The sequence below is a fragment of the Mastigoproctus giganteus genome, chromosome 1 (genome assembly GCF_048544385.1).
Source record: "Mastigoproctus giganteus isolate SK-2022 chromosome 1, ASM4854438v1, whole genome shotgun sequence".
Lineage (NCBI taxonomy): Eukaryota > Metazoa > Arthropoda > Arachnida > Uropygi > Thelyphonidae > Mastigoproctus > Mastigoproctus giganteus.
This window is the reverse complement of record NC_143575.1, coordinates 206985028-207011829: the sequence shown is the minus strand read 5'-3', so window position 1 is coordinate 207011829 and position 26802 is coordinate 206985028. Positions and strand designations below refer to the sequence as shown.

General features: G+C 36.3%; 1 protein-coding gene across 1 annotated transcript in view; it reads right to left on the bottom strand.

Annotated features, from left to right (window-relative positions):
• Positions 1-12181: 12181 nt before the first annotated feature.
• The window catches only part of LOC150091475 (methanethiol oxidase), a 116045-nt gene continuing 101424 nt past the window's right edge, over positions 12182-26802 (bottom strand). Inside the window, exons 10-11 of the mRNA XM_090384082.1 lie at positions 20229-20374; positions 12182-12786 (exon numbers count right to left, since the gene is read on the bottom strand). Coding sequence (XP_090240208.1) covers positions 12624-12786; positions 20229-20374 — 309 coding nt within the window. The 3' untranslated portion in view covers positions 12182-12623. The remainder of the gene's footprint in view (positions 12787-20228; positions 20375-26802) is intronic.

Sequence of the window (26802 nt, the reverse complement as noted above, 5' to 3'; positions counted from 1 at the left end):
ATGTTGAGGCATTGTCATCCTGTTAAGTAATGGACCAAAGCGTGAATATAAACAGCACAAAGATATGCATAATTAAGTGGGTACAAAATGAATATTTGGCTAATTATATTATACAAATTTAAAAACTAGTAGGTAGTTTTATGTTATAATTAATGTTATCAAAGTGAAGAGGTAATTGTGAATTGCATAAAATGTATGACTCAGAGGTAAGCTAATTAAATTAAGTTTGTTACAGATTGGTGAAATTTTAAGTTTTCTTAACGAGAAAGAAAAAAAAAAAACCTGTCACATTACTACTGAAAACCATTATCAAAACATAAAAATAACTTGCTCTCATAAGTTGGAACACTGAAATGTTATGAATTAGAAGTGTTACTGTTAATATGCAGTGTTCTGATGTGGCAGCAAAGAGCATGGTTATATGCAGATGGAAAATTAAAAGAATGAAATATTGCAGAGGTATTTAATGGCTTCCTGTACGGTCTGGTTCCATGTGTGTAGCACAGTGGTTATAATCACACTCTGAAAAAGTGTCTGGGCTTTTTTCACAACATGGCAAGTCAGCATGTTTTGTGTAGGACAAACCAACTAGAAGACACATGAAAATTACAGCTGTGTACATATGGATGTATGAGTTTTGGTTTAGGTAACCCTGAAATTGAAAATATTTGAATTGTACAATCTGATTGAAAAATATTAATAAGCTATTCATATTATTTGAAGTTACATAGTGTATAAATTTGTTAAGAGATATTTACAGTACTTGCAGAAATATAGAGTAACATCAAGAGGTAACAACACTGAATATTTAGGAATAACTGAGACAAGTTACTATCTAAGCTGTGTGTTTATTGGCAGAAGAAAGTTGTCCTGAAGTGAAGGGGGTGAGGAGGAAAACTGTTAGGTAGGCAAATGAAGTGTTACCACTTCGGGGATTGGCATTTCTTTCCCTGTTTATGTTGGAGTGATTGCAGATAATCCTGAAGGAATTAATGAACTCTCCTCTTTTGGTTTCTCTACTGTAAGTTCTTTTGGGAGCTTTCAAGTTAAAGTTGTCATCTGCATGCTTCCTCATGTGCACTTTCAATTTTCTGTATGACTGGCCTATGTAGGTCTTGTTTGAGCTTCCTATTACCCTGAAACTGTTCCTTGGTTTATATTTGTGAATTTCCTGCCCGATCTAGAATGATGGAGACATTGTCTGGGTGGGTTAACTCTCTTTTCAATGTTTCTACAATAAATTATGGAGAATGCTCCCTGTTGCAGTGAGTTTTCAATGTATAAACAGATAAAGTACATCTAGGAAGGGGGGGATGGACTTCTTCCACTTCAAGGGGAAAGGGTTAAATCGTGATGTAACCCAGCTAGCCTGATCTTGTGAGGGGACTGCACTGAAGCTTTGCAGATTCTCTCCTCATCTATTTATGAACTTAAGTAGGTCTGCCCACTTTAGTTTCCTTCCCCTATCAATCTACTCCTCACACTACCACCTACCCCCCCACAAAGGGGAACCCAAGGTAAGATTTTACTAATATTCAACAGCTTAATGCTAATTAACCCACTTAGCAGTTGTTATATATTTCTTTCTACCATTCATGTAGATTGCTCACTTCAGCCCAATAACAGAATTCTGTATGATTCAATTCGGAATTATCACCAATTAATTTGATGTGAGGGTTACCTAATCTAACTTGATAAATAAAGAAACAAGAAAGAAAAAATTTCTGTTCTCAATATATTTGTTCTGGTCTCTAAAAAAGCCATTTAGAGCTATCTTGATGTTCATTATTTGAAAATCAATGCTGCTGCAGGTGGTTTTTCTAATTTCTGAAGAGGAAGTAATCACTGGGGAACAGGTCTGGGCAGGTGGTTTAACTCCTGGAATCTGCAGTCTCTCAGAGCAGCATTACTTTATGGGACTTGTGTACAGTAGTAGTCATGAAGAAACAAGACACTTCATCAGTTTCTCTCTTCTCCAGTGATTGTTTCATTATGTAGGATACAATCTTCCCAGAAGATGGTTGATTCTTGAATTTTTTGATCATTGGCAAACCGTGGCATTTCTATTGCATGAAAATTACATGGTTCACATCTTGTTTTATTTACAGATCCTCATGATGAATCCATTTTTCATCAGTTACAATTCTTGAAAGAAACTCCTGTAGATCTGCATCATATATGTGTAAATTTTCCTGAAAAGAATTTTAACCAAACTGAAAAACCTTGCACCATTTCCAAAGCATTATGAACATTCTTGGCACTCAGCAAGAACTGACCTTTGACATGGCCAAGTATTCATGGAAGATGATCAGTACCAACCCCTCAGAAATATTACATTTTCTGTCATATTTTTGGAGTTGCCACTTTTGTCAGTTGTCTAAAGCCAGAGTCATCTTCCATGGGTTGTCATTGTCTCTTTACATAAGATGATGGTAGGACTATGATTAAAGGTATACAGCTTCTACAGTCAAAGAAGGGCAACCAGATTGGTGAGGGCTATATGAAGAATGGCTGCAAAACTTGACAGCTGAACATCTTGTGGGGGCGGGCTGATAGAGGTGTATAATTCCCCTAAGGGAATCAGTAAAATGATTGGGGGGGGGGGGTATACAGCTTCTATGGTCAAAGAAGGGCAGCCAGATTGGTGAGGAGCATATGAAGAATGGTAGCCGAGCATTCTGGTCTCTTGCAAAAGCTATTGGCCACAACTTTTGCCCATCTCTGCTCCCACCTCTGCCCAAACCAGATGGTTCTGTTGTCACTTCAGCCAAGGATAAAGCTGACCTGCTAGCATCCCATTTTTCTTCCAACTCATGTATTAATGATCTTGGTAAAACACCTTCCTCCATTCCCAACCCGCTCCATTCAATGCTTCCTGTGGTCTTCCGTCAAAAGGATGTCAGAAGGATTTTGATGAATCTTGATGCTAAGAAAGCTCCAGGTCCCGATGGTATTTCTCCACTTGTTTTAAAAATCTGTGCTCCTGAACTTACTCCTATTCTTTGCCGCCTTTTTTCACTTTCTTATTCCAAAGGTGTTTTTCCTTCTGCTTGGAAATTTGCTCATATCCAGCCAGTTCCTAAAAAGGGTAACAAATCCCTCCCATTCAATTATCGTCCCATTGCAATTACTTCTACTCTTTCTAAATTAATGGAGAAATCAATTAACCGCCAACTCTTAAACTACTTAGAAACTTTCCATCTGATCAACAATCACCAGTATGGATTCCATCAGTGTCGATCCACTGGTGATATTCTGGCTTATGTTACCCATTTATGGACTAATTCAATGGAAAGGTTCGGTGAAACACAAGTAGTTACTCTTGATATCTCAAAGGCTTTCGATCGTGTTTGGCATAAAGATCTTTTAAACAAACTTTCATCTTATGGTTTGCCATCTGTTTTTTGTAAATGGTTATCCAGTTTTCTCTCTGATCGCTCACTGAAGGTGATGGTAGAAGGCTCTGTCTTCTAACTTCTCCACTAATGCCGGTGTCCCCCAAGGTTCAGTTCTTGCCCCCACTCTTTTCCTCTTGTATATTAATGACCTTCTTCCATTGACTGGAAATCCTATCCATAGTTTTGCTGATGATAGCATATTGCATTCCAGTTTCCATTTTGAGAAACCTTGCCCTGCTCAATCAGCTTCAACTTCTCGAAAATCTGCTACCAATTCCTTAAATGCGGATCTTCGGGTAATTCTCCAGTGGGGCAAAGACAACTTAGTTGATTTCAATCCTTCTAAAACTCAGTCTTGTCTTATATCTCACAAAAAGGATTCTTCTGCTGCAATGCTTTTCTTTGGTGTTGATTTCTGATTTCTAGGCAAAATATCTCTTTTGGGGATTACCCTGACTTCTAATCTCTCTTGGTACAAGCACATTACAAATATTGCTTCCTCTGCATCTAAAAAACTTGGTTTTCTCTTTCGCTCTTACTTTTCTTCCAAACAGCTGTTCACTCTGTACAAAAATCGCAAATCCGCCCTACCATGGAATATTGTTCCCACATCTGGGGTGGTGCCCCCAAAACCTCTCTCAGGCTTCTTGATTCCATTCAGAAGAGGGCAGTTAGGTTAATTAATGATTCATCTCTAACAGAGTCTCTTCACCTGCTGTACCATAGACGTACTGTTTCTGCTGCATGCCTCTTCTACAGATATTTCCATGGGCACTGTTCTTCTGAATTGGCTTCTATAATTCCTGTTCTCTCTTTCAAAACAGTCCGAACACGTGCAGCCACCAGCCATTTACTGTCCAACTTCGAACTCACCGAACCAACTTTTCATCTTCATCGTTTATTCATTCAACTGCCATTTTCTGGAACAACCTTCCTTCGTACATATTTCCTGAAAATTACAGTCTACAGAAGTTCAAGTCCAATATCAACAAATATCTTCTTTCATCTTCTCAACCTCCAATGCAAGCACGGTACTAAGTACTATAGGTTCTAATACCTCTCGTGTTTGGGGTTTACATAAAAAATATATATATATATTAACTGTGTTTATAATACTCAAAATTACATGCATCACTTCTCAAGAAGACACACAAAAAAGAAAATTGTGTGAAGCAATGCTCACTCAAGATGCTACAGTGAATGGATTTTTCCTCAATTGTCATGATGAGACATTGGTTCCCCTCTTTGTCTAGAAATGAAACATCAGTCTGCCCAATTGACAATTGCCAAAAAAGTTGTGTACAGTAATACCCCGACTTACGCGAACTCGGAGTTACGCGGTTCCTGATTTTTTCGTTTGGCAACGCTGCCGCCCACTATCTTCAAGGTCGTTTTTCATATGTTATCGATATACGGTGCGACGGTGGAGAATGAGAGCGAAAGATGAACAAAATTCAACTTTGCTGCTTTTATGTTTTTTATATCAGTGAAGGGGAAACACACTTTCACCATAATAACGTAAAAACCAACACAATTCCAGCTATCGGTATAATCGCAAATGCAATTAGATCGAGTTTACTACCAGTTTATAACAGATTCCACTAGCAGAAACGCAACTGGATTTTTATTGTTTTATGGTAGTAACCCCTAGAAATGTGAGGTGTTAATAGTGTATCTCTGCCTTTATGGTGTTGTTTATTCAGTTGCTACATGCGCGCAGCTTTGTTTATGCGTATCAAGCGTGCCTCCTCGTTTTGTAATTGTGCTTTATTCCCTAAAAATAAAAAGGAAGCGTCCTGGTGAAGACACTGCAGATTCAGAGAGAAAAAGAAAAGCAATTATCGATAAACAGAGGCGGACTGGGTCAAAAATTCTTACCCGGGAAAATTTATAGTGGCCTCATACTATGGTTTATGGCCAAAATCACACTGGCCCACCGGGGTTTCCCCGGTAAGGCTTATTGCCAGTCCGCCTCTGTCGATAGAGAAAAAAATATGAAATTGTGAAACGCTTTGAGCGAAATGAAAGACCATGTGATATTGCACGTACTACAGGCCTAAATGAAGCAACGGCGAAAAGCACATGACAATTGCAAACTTGACAGGTTGAAAATTGAAAAGGGCTCAATTGTAAAGGGCTTAAAAATTTTAGAAAACATAGACTCCAACGAAGAACGCGTTATAGCTACAAAGCAAGGAATAAAAAAATTATTAGCTTGCTACGAAGAAATTCTGCGTGAAAAAAAGAACGCGCTGTGTCGTCAGACGAATTTGTTAGATTTTATGAAGCCATCGACATCGAAATAACTTTTTAACGTAAGTCATTTGTTTTTTTAATACATATTTTGTATTAATATGTATAAAGAACTGCAATTTTATTAATATTTTTCTTCTAAATTAGTGTTTTTGTTAGTCCTTGGTCCCAATTAAGCAAAATTTATATGTATTTATATGCAAAGTTGTACCCCGACTTACGCGAATTCGACTTACGCGATTTTCGTCGGACCCACCTATCGCGTAACTTCGGGGTATTACTGTACTGCAAGTGCAGAGAAAATGATTGCTGTTTTCTGGAATAATCCTTACACAGTGCATACCCAAGAGGACCACTACTGTGACAGGAAACTGATATGAAGAAACTCTGAAGAAAGAGTTTCCTCCCATCACTTCAGAAAAAATCATTCTCACAGACTGAATTGCATTAGTTTCCATCAGGATGATGCTTCACCCCACCATTCTGGAAATGTGCAAAAAATTGTTTTTAGAGGTTATTCCCCACGTCCTCCATGACTTTTGGTTGTTCCTAACAATCAAGATGCTCTTTGTGGCAGATGATTTCCTAGCTGACAAGCAGCTACTTCTGCCATTTACCAGTGGGCCAAACATACCTCCAAATAAAACTTTGCCACAGCCTTCTCAGGTTGGAAGAAAAGGTGTGAAAAATGTGTGCAGCTTCTAGGAGACTATATTAAAAATTGAGGCAAGTGTCATCTCTGTATCTAGTGTACTTTATGAGAAAAATAAATTTGAAGAACTTGAACACACCTCATTATTATTATCAATGAATAAGAATGCTATTAGTTTCATGTAGCGGTTGTCTTGGGTTTTCTTATTATTACATGTAAAATTAAACTACAGTAGAGCGTCAGTTATCCGGAATAATTTATGTCAGATCTCCTCTGGATAATCGAACCAGTAAATTTTTCCGGTAAGATTAAATAAATTTAATATCTTACCTTATGATTAAATTAAATAAGATTAACATGTTGAATGCTGACTACGAGTTAATTTGTATTTGGCAATCTGGACCAGGACGCCGACTAAGAGTTAACTCGGACTGGTATGACTTGCCTTTCAGGCGCAGCTACGAGTATATTCATAGCAAATATATGCAACTGATGGACAGTTGGCTTCTGCGATAAGAATGAAAAATCAACCACCGTGTCAGAAAACAGAATTTATTCAGAAAAAAAAATTTTCTTCACACAAAGAGCTAGCTTCTCTTAGTGCACTGGACAATAATAGCGTTCCGCTGCGTTTTTTTATTTCTCGTACATGCTCGACACGGCTTAGTCGGGCATGGTTTTTTTTTCAGTTGGTGGTATAGCCAACTGAAATTCTAAATAATGAATTTTACATTCAGACCTAATCTTGGAACGTTTAGAATTTTTTCTCCAATCAAAGATTCAGTGTAACTTTTCCGTCAAGTTACGGGTTCCACCAAAAAATGTCCGAAATTCAGAGAAACCCGTAACTTGATCGAAAGGGATGATGTATGCGTTATGCATATATATTTCTATAATATATAATGCAGTTTTTTTCTCGGACATCTGATGGTTTTTCTTAGCGCTGAATAATACGACAGTATTTGATCCGATCGATCTATAAACCATACGACTCGTCAAAAATCTCTTCAAGTTCCAAGTCACTCGTATTAGCATAGAGCTCACTCTCTTCTTCTCCATGTTTTTTTTTTTTTTTTTGTAAAACTGGAAAAAGACCACTGGGGGAAAAAAAAAAAAAACACGTAACAAAGTACTGAATACAACGTACACGACAAAGCCTGTGTTGCTGCAGCAGATTTACGCACGGCACAGATTGATGTACAGAGAATTCTGCAAGTTACGACACGCCGAGTTAACTCAGTTTGCTGCCGTGAAGAATTTTCTATTACATACGCCAACTATGAGATAATTCCCGATACTTTTTTTTTTTTTTTTTGCAATAAGCTTTTTTTATGAGTTTTTGTGATGAATATATATTATAATTTGGGTTTTGAATAATTTAACGTGCCTAACTCAAATTGGCATTGGAGACCAGTTTACCCAAATAAGCTTTGGCAGTCAACATGTTAAACAAAAAAATATATATATAAACCAATCTTGGGAAAACAGAAACATCCATCCAGGCATTTTTATGATTTATATACAAAATAGGAAAATTAGAAAGATTTTTAAATGCTCTCGGTTTTTTCGACTTACCGATAATTAACACGGTCAATCTGTGCTTCCCAGTAGCATTTGCACACATAGCAATTGTAACTCGCTCTTTTTTCATCTTAAAACTGATGCAGGCATTTTTCTTTTAGTGGCTATGGTTTTTCTTGGTAATACTTTCCATAATAAGCCCATTTCATCAACGTTATGTTTTCTTTCTCATAATTTGAGTTTTCTCCCAGGTGGCTGAAGCAAACTTACTTTTCAAAGGACACCACTGCCGATTCATCTGCAGAAAGTTTCTCGCCTTGAATGTGTTCATGTATACCATGTCTCAGTATAAAATTTTTCATCCAACCTGTGCTTGCCTTAAAAACTTTATTACCTCTTAATTTTCAATTAAAATCCAATGCTTTTTCACACAGCATTGGGCCAGACACTGGTTCACCTAAACTTCGCTTCTGAAGAAACCACAAATAAAGTGCTCTCTAAAGCGGCATTTTCAGGTTTCAACATCATCTTTTTCCTGCTAGATCCTCTTTCACTATCCATAATTGACACAAATTCTGTTGTAGCATTGGAATTTTTCTTAATGTCGTAAATTGTTGAAGTCCCCACATTAAACCCTTTGGAGAGATTTCCTAAATTTTCACCTTTTCTAATTCTATTAATAATTTCAGTTTTTCATTGCAATGTTAAAATTATGCATTTTCTTTTCGTTCACATTTTACCATAAAAAAAAATTGAGAAAAATAATAAATGGCACAGATTCGGGCCGATATTATTCTTACCAAATCTGAAGCTAAACTAATCTGAAATTCACTCATGGTTTCCGAGAAAACCCAGGTCTCTGTGATATTTTTCTAAAGCACATTTCTGGTCACATAGAATTCTGAGGTCACAACCATAAAACAATAAAAACAATTTGCAGTTTTCAGTTTATTGGGCTTTTTGTTTGTAAAATCTGTTATAAACAGGTAGTAAACTATCTTTCCCTTCTTATTATCAAAATTTGGTTAAACTTTACAAGCTGGTACTTCCAGTTGCGAGTAGCAGTAATATGCCTAGCCCGCGCTATGGTTAGTCTTAGTTAGGGTATTTATCCCCCACCAATTGCTGTTTTAATAGCAGAAAACGAGTTCCCTATTAAAACAGCAGTATGGGTAGGGGATAAACACCATAAGACTAACCATAGTTGGCTATTCATATGCAGTGACGTCACGCCTCCTCGCAACGATCAACCAGAAGGGTACCAGTTTGTACAAGATTAACCCACAATTCAATTTGCAAATGTGATCACTATAACCGGAGCTTGCTGTACTACTGTTAATAAAAAAAAAGAAGAAAGATCAGCCTTTCAAATTATTCCGGGTAACTGACTTCCAGATAACCAACATTCTACTGTATAAACAAATGTAATTAACAAAACTGAAATCTAATTTTTAAAGATGCATAATTAGCAATAGAACTGTCTTGCAGCATGTGACCTTTGGATTTTATCTTTTTTAGCCCATAGGCTAAAAAAGGTTGAATACCCCTGCACTATATGGTCAATAACTAAATTTTTCCTGCCCCAGAAATCACATGTATGGGTCTGTCGCCCAGATAAACTCTTAAAATCCCCTTTGTGATGGGGGAAATATTTTCACATTTAGCTTCTAGAATTTCATCTGAGTATTGTAGATAAGGGTTTTGCGACCTTCCCACTGGTTTCAGAATAATCCATTAGCTTCTTGTGCTTTCTTCAATTTGATGTGCTTTTGTATGTTTCCAACATATAAAAGCCACTACTCTTGTTATAAAAATATTTTATTATTTATCAGCATCAGTAGAAATATCCCTTAAAAAGGAAAGTTTCAGTTTTAATCACTTTTGTAGTAGAATACTTCCAGACTAAATTAACATGATAGTTTAAAAAATGCAACTTCATAAAAAATAAAGAATATTATACATATAAAAAGCTGTGAGAAAGTTCACTTATTAAGCTAAAAATATAATTTCAATTACAAAGTACAGGAAAATAAAATGACCAATAATGTTACTCAATACAAAGAAATACACTTTTAGAATTGTCGCCTTTTACAACAGGTAACTTCTCACTCCTGTTCCCATCACAGTTCATTTTTTCTATGCAGTGAAATTTTAAATGTATCCAGATTACCTGCAAAACTGATTAGTCAACCTATTCTGATATGATTGCCATAATGAAACATTACCAATTTAGCCCTCTAGCCTTACAAAAGTCAAGTCAATTCCTAAGATTACCAGTGGTTACAATTTTAGTATCATGATTCTAAACTTGTATATAGATAATTATGATCTTATTTCATAAAAAAAATATGGTGACAAAAACATTTTTAATAAACTAAGTTATATATAAAATATTACATTTAAAACAGCAATCCAAAAGTTAACAACTAAAATTTCATTCTTTTCTTTTAGGCTCTTATAAACAAACTGTGAAGGTAACAGAATTTTTACTTGATTGATGCATAAAAATAACTAGAATATTTCACAAACAAAACTAGACTATTTCACTTATAAAAATTAATGAACGGTTTGTCTATTTTTCTAAATTGGTAATATGCAGAATGAAAACAGTACACTCATGATATAAAAACATTTCTCATACTTCAACTTAATATCTTTTGCTAACATCTGGGGATCAGCTGGCCGGAAAAAGAAGCAGCCTATCAAGCAATGATAAAGGTACTTGAGGTGCAACCAGTACTCTTCCACTAATTAAATTATCTTTGCTGTTTAGGAATTTTTGTTTGTAGCAGTCTGAAATTTTACTGCAGTTATATAACTCAAGAGTTCCAGCCTCGGAGTCTACTTGGTCTTTGCATTCACGTATGTAATAAACTAATGCCAAGATACTGCTAAGTTGATTCTGTCATTCAATGTTTTTACTGAAAATTTTTCAGAAAAAAATATTTTTCAAGCTGTACTCTACACTGCATTGCCACTTTATTACTTACAACCCCTATCACCAAAGGAATTGACTGTTTTATGGGAAAAAGTATGCATCTGTATACAGTCAGACATTAAGAGACTGTGTGTCTGCATGTAATTTGGCAATAAAATGGGTCAACAGAGCAATCTAAGTTAGAGGGCTCACAATTCTTTTCACCCTCCAACACTATCTCTCTTGCCCTAGGACTGCCATTGGCCAAATCAGCCACCCTGTCATAAACTTAGCCTGTCATTCCCCTATACAGACTACAGGTAAATAATCCCTAACAAGATATATTTGCAGTGGCAAGACTCGTGGCATGGGCCCTTCTAGCCAACAAACTATATCAGATTAAGCCTGTAATCAAACCATGGCAGTCCAGTTTGCACAGGGTTTGTAAAGAGGAAGTTGTTCTTGCTAGGCTCCTCATAGGACATTGTCATCTGACACATTCTTTTCTGCTGAGGGCCAATGATGTTCCTGTGTGCGAGCAGTGTGACACCATTTTATCTATCAAGCATGTTTTAACAGACTCCAATTTTTAGAAGTGCACGTTCTATTGCTTTTAGCCATCTGACTTTAGCCTTATGCACTCAGTCAGATTTTATCTGACAATGACTGTGTGTCAGCAGTCTTTAACTTGAACTTTTTACGTGCTATTAATATGTATAGACGTATATAAAATAGGAAATATTTTTTTTTTACCCTTATATTGCCTTTTACTTATTTATACGTATATACAACTTTTGAAGAGGTAACCTCATTCATGGGTTACAAAAATCTTAACCTTTTCTTTTCTTTTCTTTTTTTGTCAGATGTAGGTTTAAGTAATAAATTTTAATTTGATGTTAAAATTAGCCTATGTATAGCCAATTAGATTTTAATTTTGCTTAATCACCTTTTTATCCATGGTTAAGTTGTTTCCATCATTAGTATACTTTTGAAATGAATGCAAACTGATTTTATTTGATGGGGGAGGGCAACAGCTATGTATGATGTTTGCTCTTTGGTGTAGTTTATTTAGCTGGGTAGTTGTGACACAACATGACTGTTTCTGCTGCTCCTCCAAAGTAAAATCAGTTTACATTTGTTTCAGAAGTACACCAATGGCATTTTTAAACTAAACCAAGGATAGAAAATGGCTTTCCCATTGATTTAAAAAAAAAAAACTGCTATCAGACATAATTATAATACATTCGTGGAGTCCCCCCAGGCTTAATGTCTAAGTTTGCAGACGATACAAAGATTGGGAGGCTTTTCAACAAGAGTACACTACTGCAACAGGATCTAGAAAAGTTGGGCAGATGGGTTGAGAGATGGCAACTGAAGTAATAGAACTATATATATATATATATATATATATATATATATATAGCCTGGTATATATATATATATACCAGCTTAAAGATGTATCTTGTATATATATATACTACCTATGACAAATAAACCATATTTTTAAAGTACTCAGTTGAGCACTGACCAAAAGAGTACGGGAACTCAATGCAAAATATAATTGGCCAGGTTGTTAGCTTCTAAATGATTGTGCTTTAAACTAACTAAAGATAAAGGGTTATGGTGAATTAAACACGTATGGAAGTAAGTACACCATAAAAAATTCAGTTGTAATGCTCTGTATAAGAAATGAAATCTACTTTTAGGGCACTTCTGATGTACTTAAGTAACAAGAATCACCTTATTGATTTAAATCACATTTACATTCAGTAATTTTAAGTAAATAACTGTTACAGTTGCCAACTGCTAAATCAAACATTCAATTAGTATAAACAAAGCACTTGAACGTAATATTTTTGATCCCATGAGCACTACGGGAATTTTATTCCCAGATGTCTGATGTGCTGTCTCCTCCTGGATATCTCATTTCGTGAGCCAGTACAGGTCCATCTGGTTCAGCTCCAAAGTCAATTAAATAGCTTGGATCTAGGGTGAGACCTCCATTTTCAGTATCTACATTGATTTTTAGCATTACCGCCCCATTTCTAGAAATAAAAGATTAAGGATTCAGTTATTTTTAAATGTTTTCATGGAAAAAGTTTTATCAAGAATATCACTTTTTGCTAAAGTTCAAAGGTTTCTTTAAAACTGCTTTTTTGACATTCATATCTAATTTAATTCAATTTAGAGTTTCTCACGTCCACTCAAAGGTTATTAACCAAAAGTCCAGTAAACTAATAAGTAAATAATCAAACATACTAAGAATTATATTAAAATCCATTTAAACTGGATCTCAGCCTACACAAAAGCAAAGCTGACTGCTAGATAAAATACAAAATTTAATAGGCTATGTAAAAAATCACTACTCATAATTATAACAAATAATTAATAGATGGCAAAATAAATTGAAGATTGAATCAGAATATCAAGCTCTTCAATTTTTTAAATATTGTTTATTGCTTACACAAAGACCAGCTTAAAGATGTATCTTGTCTAAGTGTCTTCCATTCCTTTTTGCATAGGAACCTGTAAAATTGATGCATTTCATAAAAAAAAAAATTTACAATCTGGAAATATTAAGAAAGTAATCAGGCACTTGTATGCATGATTACCTCATTCTCTCTTTTAGTGCTACCACTGCAACTTGGTGTAAGCTGGTTATACATGCTTGTGAGCTGCTGACTGGTTTGGCATCAATTCAGGACAACTCAAAACAAAAAGAGACAAAAAATGCTCATTGGGAATATAGCTGGAAAACAGTAGGCTTCACTAAATAAGGTTAATATCTTGCTTACACAGCAACTTACTGACAAACAGATTTAATTCCAGATGACCAAGGTTTTTTTTGAGCCATAAATAGAATTACAGCTTGTCAACTCCAGGACAAGTTATGAAAAAGGTAAACTGCAGCCATTATCAACCCACTGCAGGATGGAAGTCTCCTCAACAATTCATGCTGAGGGAAATGGACCATAATCTTCCACGCTGGTCGTCCAGTGCACGGTGGCAGATTGACCGTATTTAGCTGTCAGGGGCTTGAACTCTGGTCTCCTCAAAGAGCGTGTGCTACTGCACTCCCGCTCCTGACCACTCGGCTACGGAGGCTGCTTATAATGGTCTTAAATATGAAACTTAGCAATCTTTGTTTTAAAGTGAGAGAAACTGAATTTCTCCACAGTACGAATGTCACTTAATATTAAAATAATGGTTGCACACACTTACACACATAATTATCCTTTAAGAAGAATAACCCTTAGCCATAATTATGAGAGCATCTTTGGATCGGGGGAAGTTGTCATAGACTGAAGATGTGCAAATGTATTCTCAATTCACAAAGGGGTACAAGTAATTTACAGACCTGTTAGCTTAACTTCTGTTCCAGGGAAAATAATGGAGTCACTGGCTAAAGAAGTAATACAGGACCATCTAGACAGGAATGCAGTTATACTTCAGTCACAGCATGAGTTTGTAAAGGGGCAAACTTGTCTGATCAATTTTATTAGTCACAAAGAAACTGGATACAAAAAATAATTTTGATATATACTTGGATTTCGGGTAATTTTTTGATACTGTTGCACAAAAAAGACTGCTGTACAAATGGGAGCAGTACAGCATTAAGGGCAAGTTGCTGCTATGAATAAAGGGACCAGGGAGTGGGAGAAGACAGAGTGGGCATCAGTGGACACTGCTCTTCACGGACTAATGTTGTTAGTGGAGTCCCCCAGGGTTCAGTGTTGAGCCCATTGTTGTTTTCTATATTTATCGATGAAGTGATATCAGGATTAATGTCCAAGTTTGCAGAATATACAAAGGTTGGCAGGCTTTTCAATGACAGTACGCTACTGCAACAGGATCTATAAAAGTTGGGCAGATGGGCTGAGAGATGGCAACTGAAGTTTTTAATACTGACAAATGCTTTTTTTTTTTTTTTTTTTTTTTTTTTTTTTTGGTAATTGTTGGCGCATCGGCTTCTGTGGCCATAATGCACCTCCCAAGGTTTTTGCAGTACTTTGATCCAAGCCCGAGGCGGGATTCAAACCCGCGACCTTTGGGTTGCCAGACAGGCACTTTACCAACCTGGCTAGCCCGGTCGACTTGACAAATGCAAAGTACTGCATATGGGTAGCAGTAACCCCAGAGCAATGTATGAACTGTGCAGTACAATACTCATGGTAGTGGTGAATGAAAAAGACCTGAGGGTAATCGTGCAGTCAGATATGAAGTTTTCTAAGCAGTGCAGATGGGCTGCTAGAGCAGCTCATTGGGTCTTGTCAATGATACACAGGAATTTTGCTAACAGGGATAAGGAAGTGATTATCCATTTATATAAGGTCACACCTTGAGTACTGCATACAGGTCTGGAGATCTCATTTTAGGAAGGATGTAGAGAGAATTTTATGATAAAGCAGAATTAAGTCGATTTTTTATTTAAAAATTATATAATTTAATGAAATATATGATTTTGGCCAATTTAAAAAAGTTTCTACATGTTGACTACTTGAGTATTATGGCAAGGTAGTAGATCTCAATATGTGTTTTAGCCAGTTTATTAATAAACTGCATAATGCAGTGCAGCAATGAATGAGTTCCGTGCCCATGTAGAATCATATCTAACTATGCACACTGACTTCTTTTCCCTTCCATTTGATAAAAAATGTGTATATACAATTTAATTGAGAGGAGGAGAATAGAAAATTAACTACAAACAGGGATTGGAACTAAGAAAAATATGAGAAAATAACAAGGAAGTACTTATTGCTGAAAAACTTGTGATTTCAATGGTCAACCATTGAAATAATTTTTGGATATGGAGTACCACATGTACACCATATCCAAAAATTTCATTACTTTATACAGCATGTTGCCCCCCCCCCCCACTTTTTCTTACTATTGAATACACCATAAATTGTCAAACTAATAGAGTAAGCTTATCTGCAAAAAGATCTAAACCTATCAAACACTTCCTAGTTAATTTCACAAATATACGTTGTCTCAATTCTAATCTCAACGATGTCCACTTGCAGTCTGCCAAACCCCGTGTACTTGTGCATATGTTTGTTCCGATATTCCCTGTCAGAGACTTGGTAATTTGGAATCTCCTCTTTCGATCTTCTCTGGCTTAAAATCTCTCTACCTCATTGTGTCAAATTCATCTGTTGTCTCTACCATTCTCCCAACTCCATTAATCACTTGGAGCTCTTTGACTTCCTCTCTTTGCAACTTGACTTTCTGCAATCCAACTTTCCTAACAGTGAGGTAATTTTACTTTGTGATTTTAATGTTCACAACTCAGGCTGGCTTCCGTTTTCCAGTCACACTGACCCAGCTGGTCAAGATGCTGAGGCTTTGAAATTACTAATGATCTTGCACAGATTGTTCATTTACTTACAAGAATACCGGACAATCATAACCATACAGCCAACACGTTTGATCTTTTTCTTTTTCACAACCAACCCTTCTGTGAGTGGTCCTTTAGGCACCTCAGATCACAACTTGGTGATTGTCTCTTCTCCAATGGAGTCTCATGGCTATTCCCAACCTCGTGTTGTTTGGCATTATACAAATGTAAAATGGGATGACGTGTGAGATTTCTTTTCTTTTCCTTGGTCGGACTACTGTTTCAAAACTTCTGATATCAACGTTTGCTCAGATCATATCAGTGAAATTATTCTTGTAGGAATGGAATCCTTTATCCCACACTCCACTTTAAAATCTCGTCCTTTATGTAAACCTTGGTTTTCCAGTAAATGTGCTAAGGCTGTCCAAGAGAAGAATGTTGCATATCATAATTGGCTTGTTTCCAATTCTTCAGTTTCATTTTCTGCCTACACCAAAGCTCGCAACAGTTGCAAAGCAGTTATTAACCAGTCCAAACTAAAGTTTGAACAGGCTAAGAGTAGAAAACTTGCTTCTTGCCCTAATGGTAGCCGAGCATTCTGGTCTCTTGCCAAAGCTATTGGCCGCAACTTTTGCCCATCTTTGCTCCCACCTCTGTCCAAACCAGATGGTTCTGTTGCCACTTCAGCCAAGGATAAAACTTTTGGCCATCTCTGCTCTCACCTCTGTCAAGGTAAAGCTGACCTGCTAACATACCATTTTTCTTCCAACTCATATATTAATGACCTTGGTAAAACACCTCCCACCATTCCCAGCATGTTCCATTCAATACCTCCTGTGGTCTTCCATCAAAAGGATGTCAGAAGGATTTTGACGACTCGATGCTAAGAAAGCTCCAGGTCATGATGGTATTTTTGAACTTACTCCTGTTCTTTGCCACCTTTTTTTTTCACTTTCTTATTCCAAAGGTGTTTTTCCTCCTTCTTGGAAATTTGCTCATATCCAGCCAGTTCCTAAAAAGGGTAACAAATCCCTCCTCTCCAATTATCATCCCATTGCAATTACTTCTACTCTTTCTAAAGTAATGGAGAAATCAATTAACTGCCAACTCTTACAAACTACCTAGAAACCTTCCGTCTGATCAATGATCACTAGTATGGATTATGTCAGTGTCGATCCACTGGTGATATTCTGGCTTACGTTACCCATTTATGGACAAATTCAATGGAAAAGTTTGGTGAAACACAAGCAGTTGCTCTTGACATCTCAATGGCTTTCGATCGTGTTTGGCATAAAGGTCTTCTAAACAAGCTTCCATCTTATGGTCTGCCAACTGTTTTTTGTAATTGGTTATCCAGTTTTCTCTCTGAATGCTCACTGAGCGTGATGGTAGATGGCTCTCTGTCTTCAAACTTCTCCACTAATGCTGGTGTCCCAAAACGTTCAGTTCCTTCTCCCACTCTTTTCCTCTTGTGTGTTAATGACCTTCTTCCATTGACTAGAAATTCTATCCCTAATTTTGCCAATGATAGCACATTGCATTCCACTTTCCATTTTGAGAAACCTTGCCCTGCCCAATCAGCTTCACCTTCTCAAATGTCCACTACCAATTCCTTAAATGCCGATCTTCAGGTAATTCTCCAGTGGGGCAAAGACAACTTAGTTGATTTCAATCCTTCTAAAACTCAGTCTTGTCTTATATCTCACAAAAAGGATTCTTCTGTTCCTATGCTTTTCTTTGGTGACACTCCGATTTCTAGGCAAAATGATATCTCTCTTTTGGGGATTACCCTGACTTCTAATCTCTCTTGGTACAAGCACATTACAAATATTGCTTCCTCTGCATCTAAAAAACTTGGTTTTCTCTTTCGCTCTCGGCGTTACTTTTCTTCCAACAGCTGTTCACTCCGTACAAAGCGCAAATCCGTTCTTCCATGGAATATTGTTGCCACATCTTGGGCGATGCCCCCAAAAATTCTCTCAGCTTTCTAGATTCTATTCAGAAGAGTTCAGTTAGGTTAATTAATGATGCATCTCTAACAGAGTCTCTCCACTCACTGTCTCATAGACATACTGCATGCCTTTTCTACAGATACTTCCATGGGCACTGTTCTTGTGAATTGGCTTCTATAATTCCTGCTCTCTCTTTCAAAACAGTCTGAACACGTGCCACCAACATCCATTTACTGTCCAACTTCAGATTCACAGAACCAACTTTTCATCTTCCTCGTTTATTCATTCAACTGCTGCTTTCTGGAACAGCCTTCCTTCATATGTCTTTCCTGAAAATTACTGTCTACAGAAGTTCAAGTCTAATGTCAATAAATATCTTCTCTCAACCTCCAACCCAATCACGGTACTAAGTACCATAGATTCTAATACCTCTCGTGTTTCTGGTTTTCATTAAAAAAAATTAAAAAAAAAAAAAAATAAGCCACTCCGTGAAAGTCCTCTTCAAGATGATTGATTCTACACAGAATTGAAGGCAAGATTCAAGAACAATTTGGAAAAGACCAGATGGGTTTTAAAAAAGGGGGTTGGCACAAGAGAAGCAATATTTCCTCTGAATATACTGGAAAGAGCAAATGTACACCAACAGAACCTATTTGTCTGCTTCAATGACTTTAACAAAGCATTTGATTGCTTGAAACATGATTGTTCAAGAGCTTCCAGCTCTTGAACCTTCTAAACATCAATCCCAAGGAACTAAGGATGCTATGGTTACTATACCTTGAGCAAGAGGCAGTAATCACTGTAGAGGGAGAAAACACACACTGGGTACAAATCCAGAAGGAGTGAGGCAAGGATGTATGTTGTCTCCTATGCTGAAACCATTATAAATCTAATACAAGCAACCCTCGTATAACACGGTAGTCAGGTTCCTATAAAATGTCATGTAGGATGAAACCGTGTTATACGTGACTAAGAACCAGTACAAAAGGGGGGCTTATGTTTTAAAACTAACAAAAATACACCATATTTTTATAAATCTGAAATTTACTTATTTAAAAAAAGTAATAACTGAACAAACATCTTACAAACTATAATACATATATGTCAGATAATGTGCATTCATTTAATTTTCTTCCTCTTCATTGCTGCTAAGCACAGTCAAACGAGAACGTTTTCTCTGTTGCAGAATATCTTGACCTTCTGAACTTTCTTCTGCAGCATCTACATTTCATGTATCTTCTGCTCTCTTTAAAAAATCAGCAATCTGGGTTTGTTTGCCTTTGCTTGATAGATCTTTGTAAATTTCTTGGTATGGAGCTAAGCATGTTCGAAGCTCCCTTTTGAACTTCGTGCTCCTTTCAGTCGAAGGATCCGCATTCAAAAAATAAGATGCTAATTGCTCGGCTAAGTGTATAATTTGGAAGTTCAGAATTTTTGATCTGGACTATCATCCTCTTAAATGATTTGGTTTACATCCGATGCCATTTCATTTTCAGTAGTCCTATCATCAAAACCTTCCCCTCCTACCGACTGAACAAGTTCTACTATCACATCGATTCTGTTTTCTGCCAGTTCGACCATCTTTCCTAAATGAGCTGACTCTGGCCATACATTTTTTCAACACGCAGTTAATGTTGACCATTTTACTTCTTTGAGCCATAAAGCTATGATTCCAATACAGTCCACAATTTAAAAATGTCTTTTGAGGGGGGGGGGGGCTTTTTTTACTTTCCTTAGGCATAATTTAGAGCTGGAATTTAATTCACAACAAAGAAATTATTCCAATACACTTAAGAACAAAGTTTAGTAATACATACCTGAAAAATTTTAAAAAGATCAAATAAAAGTCAAAATAACCTTACAAGTCAAGAACTGCACGCTTCGAAGTCACTTTTTTGTGGTCTCAAACAAGCACAAGTTCAATAGCACAGAACCTGACATGGGGATTTTCCAACAAAATAAAATACGGGGATTTTACACCTGAAACATGCAGGTGTACATTTACTTTTGACAGTATATTGTGTGGAAATACACACACACACACACAGTCATTATGTAAGAATATAAATTACTAGTGATAGAAAGCAAAAATTTTTCTAAGAAAAAGATATGAATATAAATCTATAAGAAGCGATGCTTAAAACTGTAAAACAAACATATACAAAATGAAATAATGATAGTAACAATTACTACTTACTTTATTAGGTCTGGGTAAAACTGCTTGTCCCAAGCACTATAAAGTGAGGTAGTTACATACAAACGTTTACCATCCAGACTCAGCTGTAGCATCTGTGGTCCTCCATGAACAGCTACTCCTTTTATGTAAAGCCTGTCAGGCTGTTCCTATGAAGATTTGCTTTTTAAGATCACACTCTTTAGGAAGTTAATTTCACTATTATATTATTAAATGAGTTATCATTAAAGTTTAGGTTTATTTACTATATAAAACAATTCAAAATTCTTTTATTTATTTAAACAACCAAACAGAGATGAATTATAATAAGCTATTATGAATTGGCAGACAATAGTTTACCAAGATGACTTGGTAAACTATTCCCATCAAATTGAGTTTATTCAATAGTGTACTATGAACAAAAGTAATCAATGCAAAGAAAAAGAAAATCTCCAATTTAAATGCTTTCATTCGATTTGTTACAAATACTGGATGACCATAAAGTCCTTATATATTTTACAGAAACGGTGATGGTAATTATAAATTCTTATTATGTCCCTTTGGGGGGAGATAAGAATTTATATTGGGTGGACACTTTATTAGATATATATATCTAATAGTGAGTAGGTCCCATTTAGCCTAGATTCAATATGATGTGGACTCAATGAGATTTAAAAACATGCCACAGGGATGCTGGTCCAAGTTGACACAATTGCTTCCCATAGTTGTTGCAAAATGGGTGGTTGCTAATCTCTACTTGAGAGAGCTTGTTCTACAAGTGTTCAAACTGGATTGAGATCTGGTGATTGGTTAAGGCTGAATTCACTCATGTGCCTGAAACCAGTTCTGTATAATTTTGGCCTCGTGACATGGCGCATTATCATGTTGAAATAACACATTTGCTGATAGAAACATTTCAGCCATAAAGGAATGTACCTGGTATGGAACATTGGCTGCAATATCCCCATCTTTGACAAGGTATGAAGAGTTGCTTTTTTGAACTGGGTTGTTCATTTGACTGCCTATGGCCTTTCTGTTACCCTGCCCCAATCTCATCAGCCTCTGTTAACACTTGCATCATCAAGCTGTTTCTGACCACAGGATCACTGTTGGCTGAATGTTATTTGATTTTTGAACCAATTTCTATGCACCCAAGATAGTCATGCATGAAAGCACCCATTGGATTGCAGTTTTTGAAATACTTATACTGTGTCTGGCATCAACTTCCATGCCATGTTTAAAGTCTCCTAAATCTTTCATCTTTTCCATTTTTGCAATGAATTTCACGTTTACAGCAACCCTACATATCTGCCCACCTGTTTTATATGAACAGGATGTGTCACTGAAGGGGTTTATATTTTATGAAAAGAGTATGTGTCCCTAATAAAGTGACCACTCAGTGTAAGCAATTAGCACAAATCTTTTTTAGTGCCATTTTCTCAGAATATTTTAATGGCAATATTATGCACGAAATAATTTTAAATTTTGTTAGTCCTTAATTGGACTAACAGTGGCTGGATAAAAAAAAAAAGTCAAAAACATCAAGGAAAAATTAAATTAGTCTGGTGCACTCTCCTGCATAAACCACATCTGCTGATTTTCAAAGATCTTCCACTGGTTTCCAATGTTCTGCTGAAAATGTGGTTATGCCATTCTGGAAAGTCTTGTTGGTAAAAAAAATAAAGACCAATGAGATTTTTCCCAAGAACCAAACACTAAAGGGAAAAGTTATGTTGATAACTTTTCAGCATTCAACATTACTTGAGTTAAGCTATGACAATGAATACCGACAATCATATGCAGGTTTTCTTTGGTCCAGTGTAAGCATTTTGAGAATTGTGAATTCCAGTTCATGATTCATCTGTAACAAAACATGGCTTAAAAACTGAGGACTAGGGTACATTGCAAAATAAACTACTAACAAAAGTTTGTGTTTATTCGTAATATGAATAAACACAAACTTTTGTCGATTGTGATAACAATATAATACATTGTTATATTATATTGTGATAATGTGTATGGGCATACTGATTAATGGATACAATTGCTACTCGTGTAATGTCCTCCACACACTTACAGATGAAAGATTTTGTTGAAAGGAGATACTTCAACAGCACAAAGTATTTGCTCTTTAATATTTGCAGTTCACTGAACTTGTTCTCTCCTTCTACCAGCATTTATTCAGCATACCTGCTAAGTTATAAACTTAAGTTTTCTAAATGCCCTCTTATTATACAAATAAAATAGCATTTTAACACCTAAAAGAATCATTATGTACAGACGAAATGTAGCATGTACAATTTAGGCCAAGTATTTTAGGAAACAATTTTTAAGTCATCTCTTCACAGCAGCAAATGTTTTACAATTTGGTGCTCATTGAGTTGGAATATTTGCAGCATGTCTGCAAACAGCAGCTACAGAATTCTCATGAACCTCATCATAAATTAAAATCATATCAGTCAACTCAGCAAAAGTAAACAGATTTGTAGTGTCTCTTATAATAACAGTTTAAAAACGCAGTACGGCCACTCCCCGACTTATGTAATACTCGACTTACAGAAATTCAACTTTACGTAAGTTTTTTCTGGCCGGTGCAAACTTAAATAAATCGTGGAAACATATTTTGCATCCCGTAGGAATAAATGGAGATATCGTGATGTTTGTTTGTTATTTAGGAGCATTAGCAACTAAGGCCATATTGCTCCGGAGATATGCAGTGGTCATTCCCTGACCTTTCTGCATCCACCATATTTGGTGGTCACGAGCTCGAACCCCGGTTTAATCAAGAAGCGTGTGCTACGCACTGCTGCTCCTGCCCACCTGGCTACGGAGGCACCTGAGGTATCGTGAAAATATTGTAATGTGAACCCAACAACACATTGGTTTTTTTTTTTTTTTTTGGTAATTCGTTACAAGACCTCAGAAGTTGAAATTTTCACTATATAACTAAGCTATTTATCTCTCTAAAACAATTTTTATAATGGAAATAGCACCACACTTTCGTTATCATATGTTCCGTTATAAGAATCAATTTTGAATGCTTGTGATATTTTTCTAAAACACGTTTCTGGAGGTCAACTACCATAAAACAATAAAAACAATTTGCACTTTCCAGTTTATTGGGCTTTTCTGTTAGCAGAATCTATTATAAATGGGTAGTTGTTATTTATTTGGTTTTTTTTTTTTGGATCATTAGCAACTAAGGCCATATTGCTCTGGGGATATGTGGTGGTCACGGACTCAAACCCCGGTCTAATCAAGAAGCGTGTGCTACGCACTGCTGCTCCTGCCCACCTGGCTATGGAGGTGCCTATAAACGGGCAGTAAACTCGATCTTATTGCATTTTCAATAATCCTGATAACTGGAATTGTGTGGGTTTTTACGTTATTATGGTGAAATGTGTTCCCCCTTTGCTGAAATCTTCAATCATGTAAAAAACATAAATAAATTTTCAGCATCTTCTCTTCATTTCTATTTACTTATTATAATGATGAAGGGAAAGTGACCAATGGAAAGTGCAAATGCTGGCAGTGCTAGGAAATGAAACGAAACAAAACTGATTTAGAAATGAAGATGATTAATTCAGAAGTATGAAGCAGGACAAAATTTGTCATCTATTTCATGGAATTAGTTCTCGCTGTTTCAACAGTGAATACTATTTTAAGGGACAGTGCACATAAAAGAACATGTTAAAGGATCAACGCATGTAAGATCAACAGTGATCACAAACCAGCATTCAGGTGCTATATCGAAGATGGAAAATCAGGTTCAGAAGCAAGTTCCCCTGAATCTAATGGCCATTCAAGCAAGAAGTATTTATGAAAATAACGATAAGTATGGCAAACCCCAAAAGCCAAGTTCGTGGAAAGCAACGGGTGGTTTAATAGATTCAAGCATCGCGCTGGTTTCCAAAACATTAAAGTAGCAGTGAAGTCACCAGTACCGATTCTGCAGTTGCAGAGATATTTTGTGATGTTTTGGAAAAAATCCCTTCGAAATCTCCACAGCCCTCAACTTCTGCAGTGGCATGCTTATCACCTGGAGAGTTAATTCTGGCAACAATGCTCGAAAGGTAAAACTTGCTGACGTTATGCCTATCTCCTCTCTCTTTTTATAATTTTGTACACTTTGGTCATTTTTCCTGCACGTGAAATAAAAAAATTGAATAATTCTATTAACATGTTTGTCGAACATTTCTTTTTTGTTTCTATCAAATTCAGCGCACATAGTTGCGAGTGGAGAATTTTCCTAAATGCTTATTTAGGGAAATTCCGACTTACGTAGCGTTCCGTGGAACACAACTCTTACGTTAATCGGGGAGTGGCTGTACTATAAATAATGAGGTAATCATCGTGATATCTGAAAATCAAGTGACAGACACGATAAAGATTGTATATACTCTACCACAATGGTTACAACTGAGTAACTAGAATGATTCTGATTAAGACAATTTCATGCAGTAGAATAATACTATTTATTATCAGTATTTACAGTCATAATTTTATGATATGAATTTTAACATAAAAATGCTTTGCCATTGTTCACAGTTAATATTTGAGAAACAAAAACTATTGAGACATAGTTATCAGAACTTTTTCTTATTTTTAATTGTAGAATATGCTCCTACATTTGTTATTTTATTTTATTATTATTTTTTTTGTTAGTTAGTTGTTGACGCATCGGCTTCTGTGGCCATAATGTACCTCCCAAAGTTTTTTCATTTACTGTGATCCAAGCCCGAGACGGGATTCGAACCCACGACCTTTGGGTTGCCAGGCAGGCACTTTACCCACCCGGCTACATTTGTTATATACAATTTTGAAATACCTTGTATAATCATCTAGATGTATGCTAATACTTTGTAGATGATATGATTATAGAAAAATTGTTTCAAGGTGACTGCAGGATCATCTAGATAAGACTGCAGTTATAGTTCAGACACAGCATGGGTTTGTTAAGGGGAAGTCTTGTCTGACCAATTTGATTTGATACTATGATGTGGTCACAAAGGAACTGGATGCAAAAAATAATTTTGATATCATACATTTGGATTTTAGGAAAGCTTTTAATACTGTTGCACATGGAAGACTACTGTACCAGTTGGAGCAGTATGGCATTAAGTGCAAGTTTCTACAATGGATAAAAGGATGGTAGAGTGGGAGAACACAGATTGGTAATCAATGGACACTGCTCTTCATGGACTAATGTTATTGGTGGAGTTCCCCATGGGTGCATGTTGGGCCCATTGTTGTTTTCTCTATTTATCAGTGATATTGATGAAGGTATATCAGGCTTAATGTCCAAGTTTGCAGATGATACAAAGGTTGGTAGGGTTGTTAATGACAGTAAGGGTGGTACGCTACTGCAACAGGATCTATAAAAGTTGGACAGATGGGCTGAGAGGTGGCAACTCAAGTTGAACATTGACAAATGCAAAGTGCTGCATATGGGTAGCAGCAACCTCAGAGTAACACACCTACAGTGCTGTACTACACTCAGGGTAGTATAGAATGAAAAAGACCTGGGGGTAATTCTGCAGTCTGATATGAAGTTTTCTGAGCAGTGCAAACAGGCTGCAAGAGTAGTTCATGGGGTCTTGTCAATGATATATAGGAATTTTGCTAGCAGTAATAAGGTGATTATCCCCTTGTATAAGGCAATGGTCAGGCTACACCTTCAGTACTGCATACAGGTCTGGAGGCCTAATTTTAAGAAAAATGTTGAAGTATTAGAATGAGTACAGAGAAGGGCAACAAGATTAGTGAGTGGAACAAAGGGTTGCTGTTACCTATCTTGGTAACAGCAACCCTCTAAGATCTGCAAATTTCAGCGTTTGAAGACTAGGCACCTGCGAGATCTGAATGAGATGTATAAGACATTGAATGGTTTGAGCATGCTCAATGCTGATGGGATTCTTTCTCTTGCTCAAATTCTGCACCTGAGGGAGCATAAATTCAAATTGAGAAAAGAGAGTTGGAGAATAGATGTGCGGAAAAATTTGCCTTTAACCAGTGGGTGGTTGATTGCTGGAACAAGCTTCCATCTGTCATTGTGGAAATTGACAGCTTAAATGAATTCAAGGATGAACTAGACAAACTTTTGGAGTGAATGGATGGGTGAAACGGGAATTTTTTTTTTTTTTTTTTTTTTTTTGACTGATGCTATATAAGTTTGCTTTCTTACATCATATGCCTCTACTAATACTAATGTAAAATTGAGTCTCAGCATACAAATAATTTGCTCAAGTAAGAGTTTGAATTTACAAGACATTATCATTAACCATCTAGTGATCATGCAAAAAATTTTAACAGCAAGAGTCCAGTGCCTTTATTTCACCAATCAGTAGTTTTTTTGAGTAAAAAGGCAAGAGTTTAAAATGGGAAACTAAAATTTTATTCTTTACCCTGAACTAATAATAAGGTCAATTAGAAACAAACTCTTCTTATCCAAAAAAAAAAACTAACTATTGTACAGCCAATTTTCTGGGCAGAAAAGTGAATGGGGACAAGAACTACAGAAAATTACCATAGCAATGCATGGTTTTTGACAAATAAGGACTATAAAGAATTTTTTTGCAGTTAGCTAAACTCTTCCAAT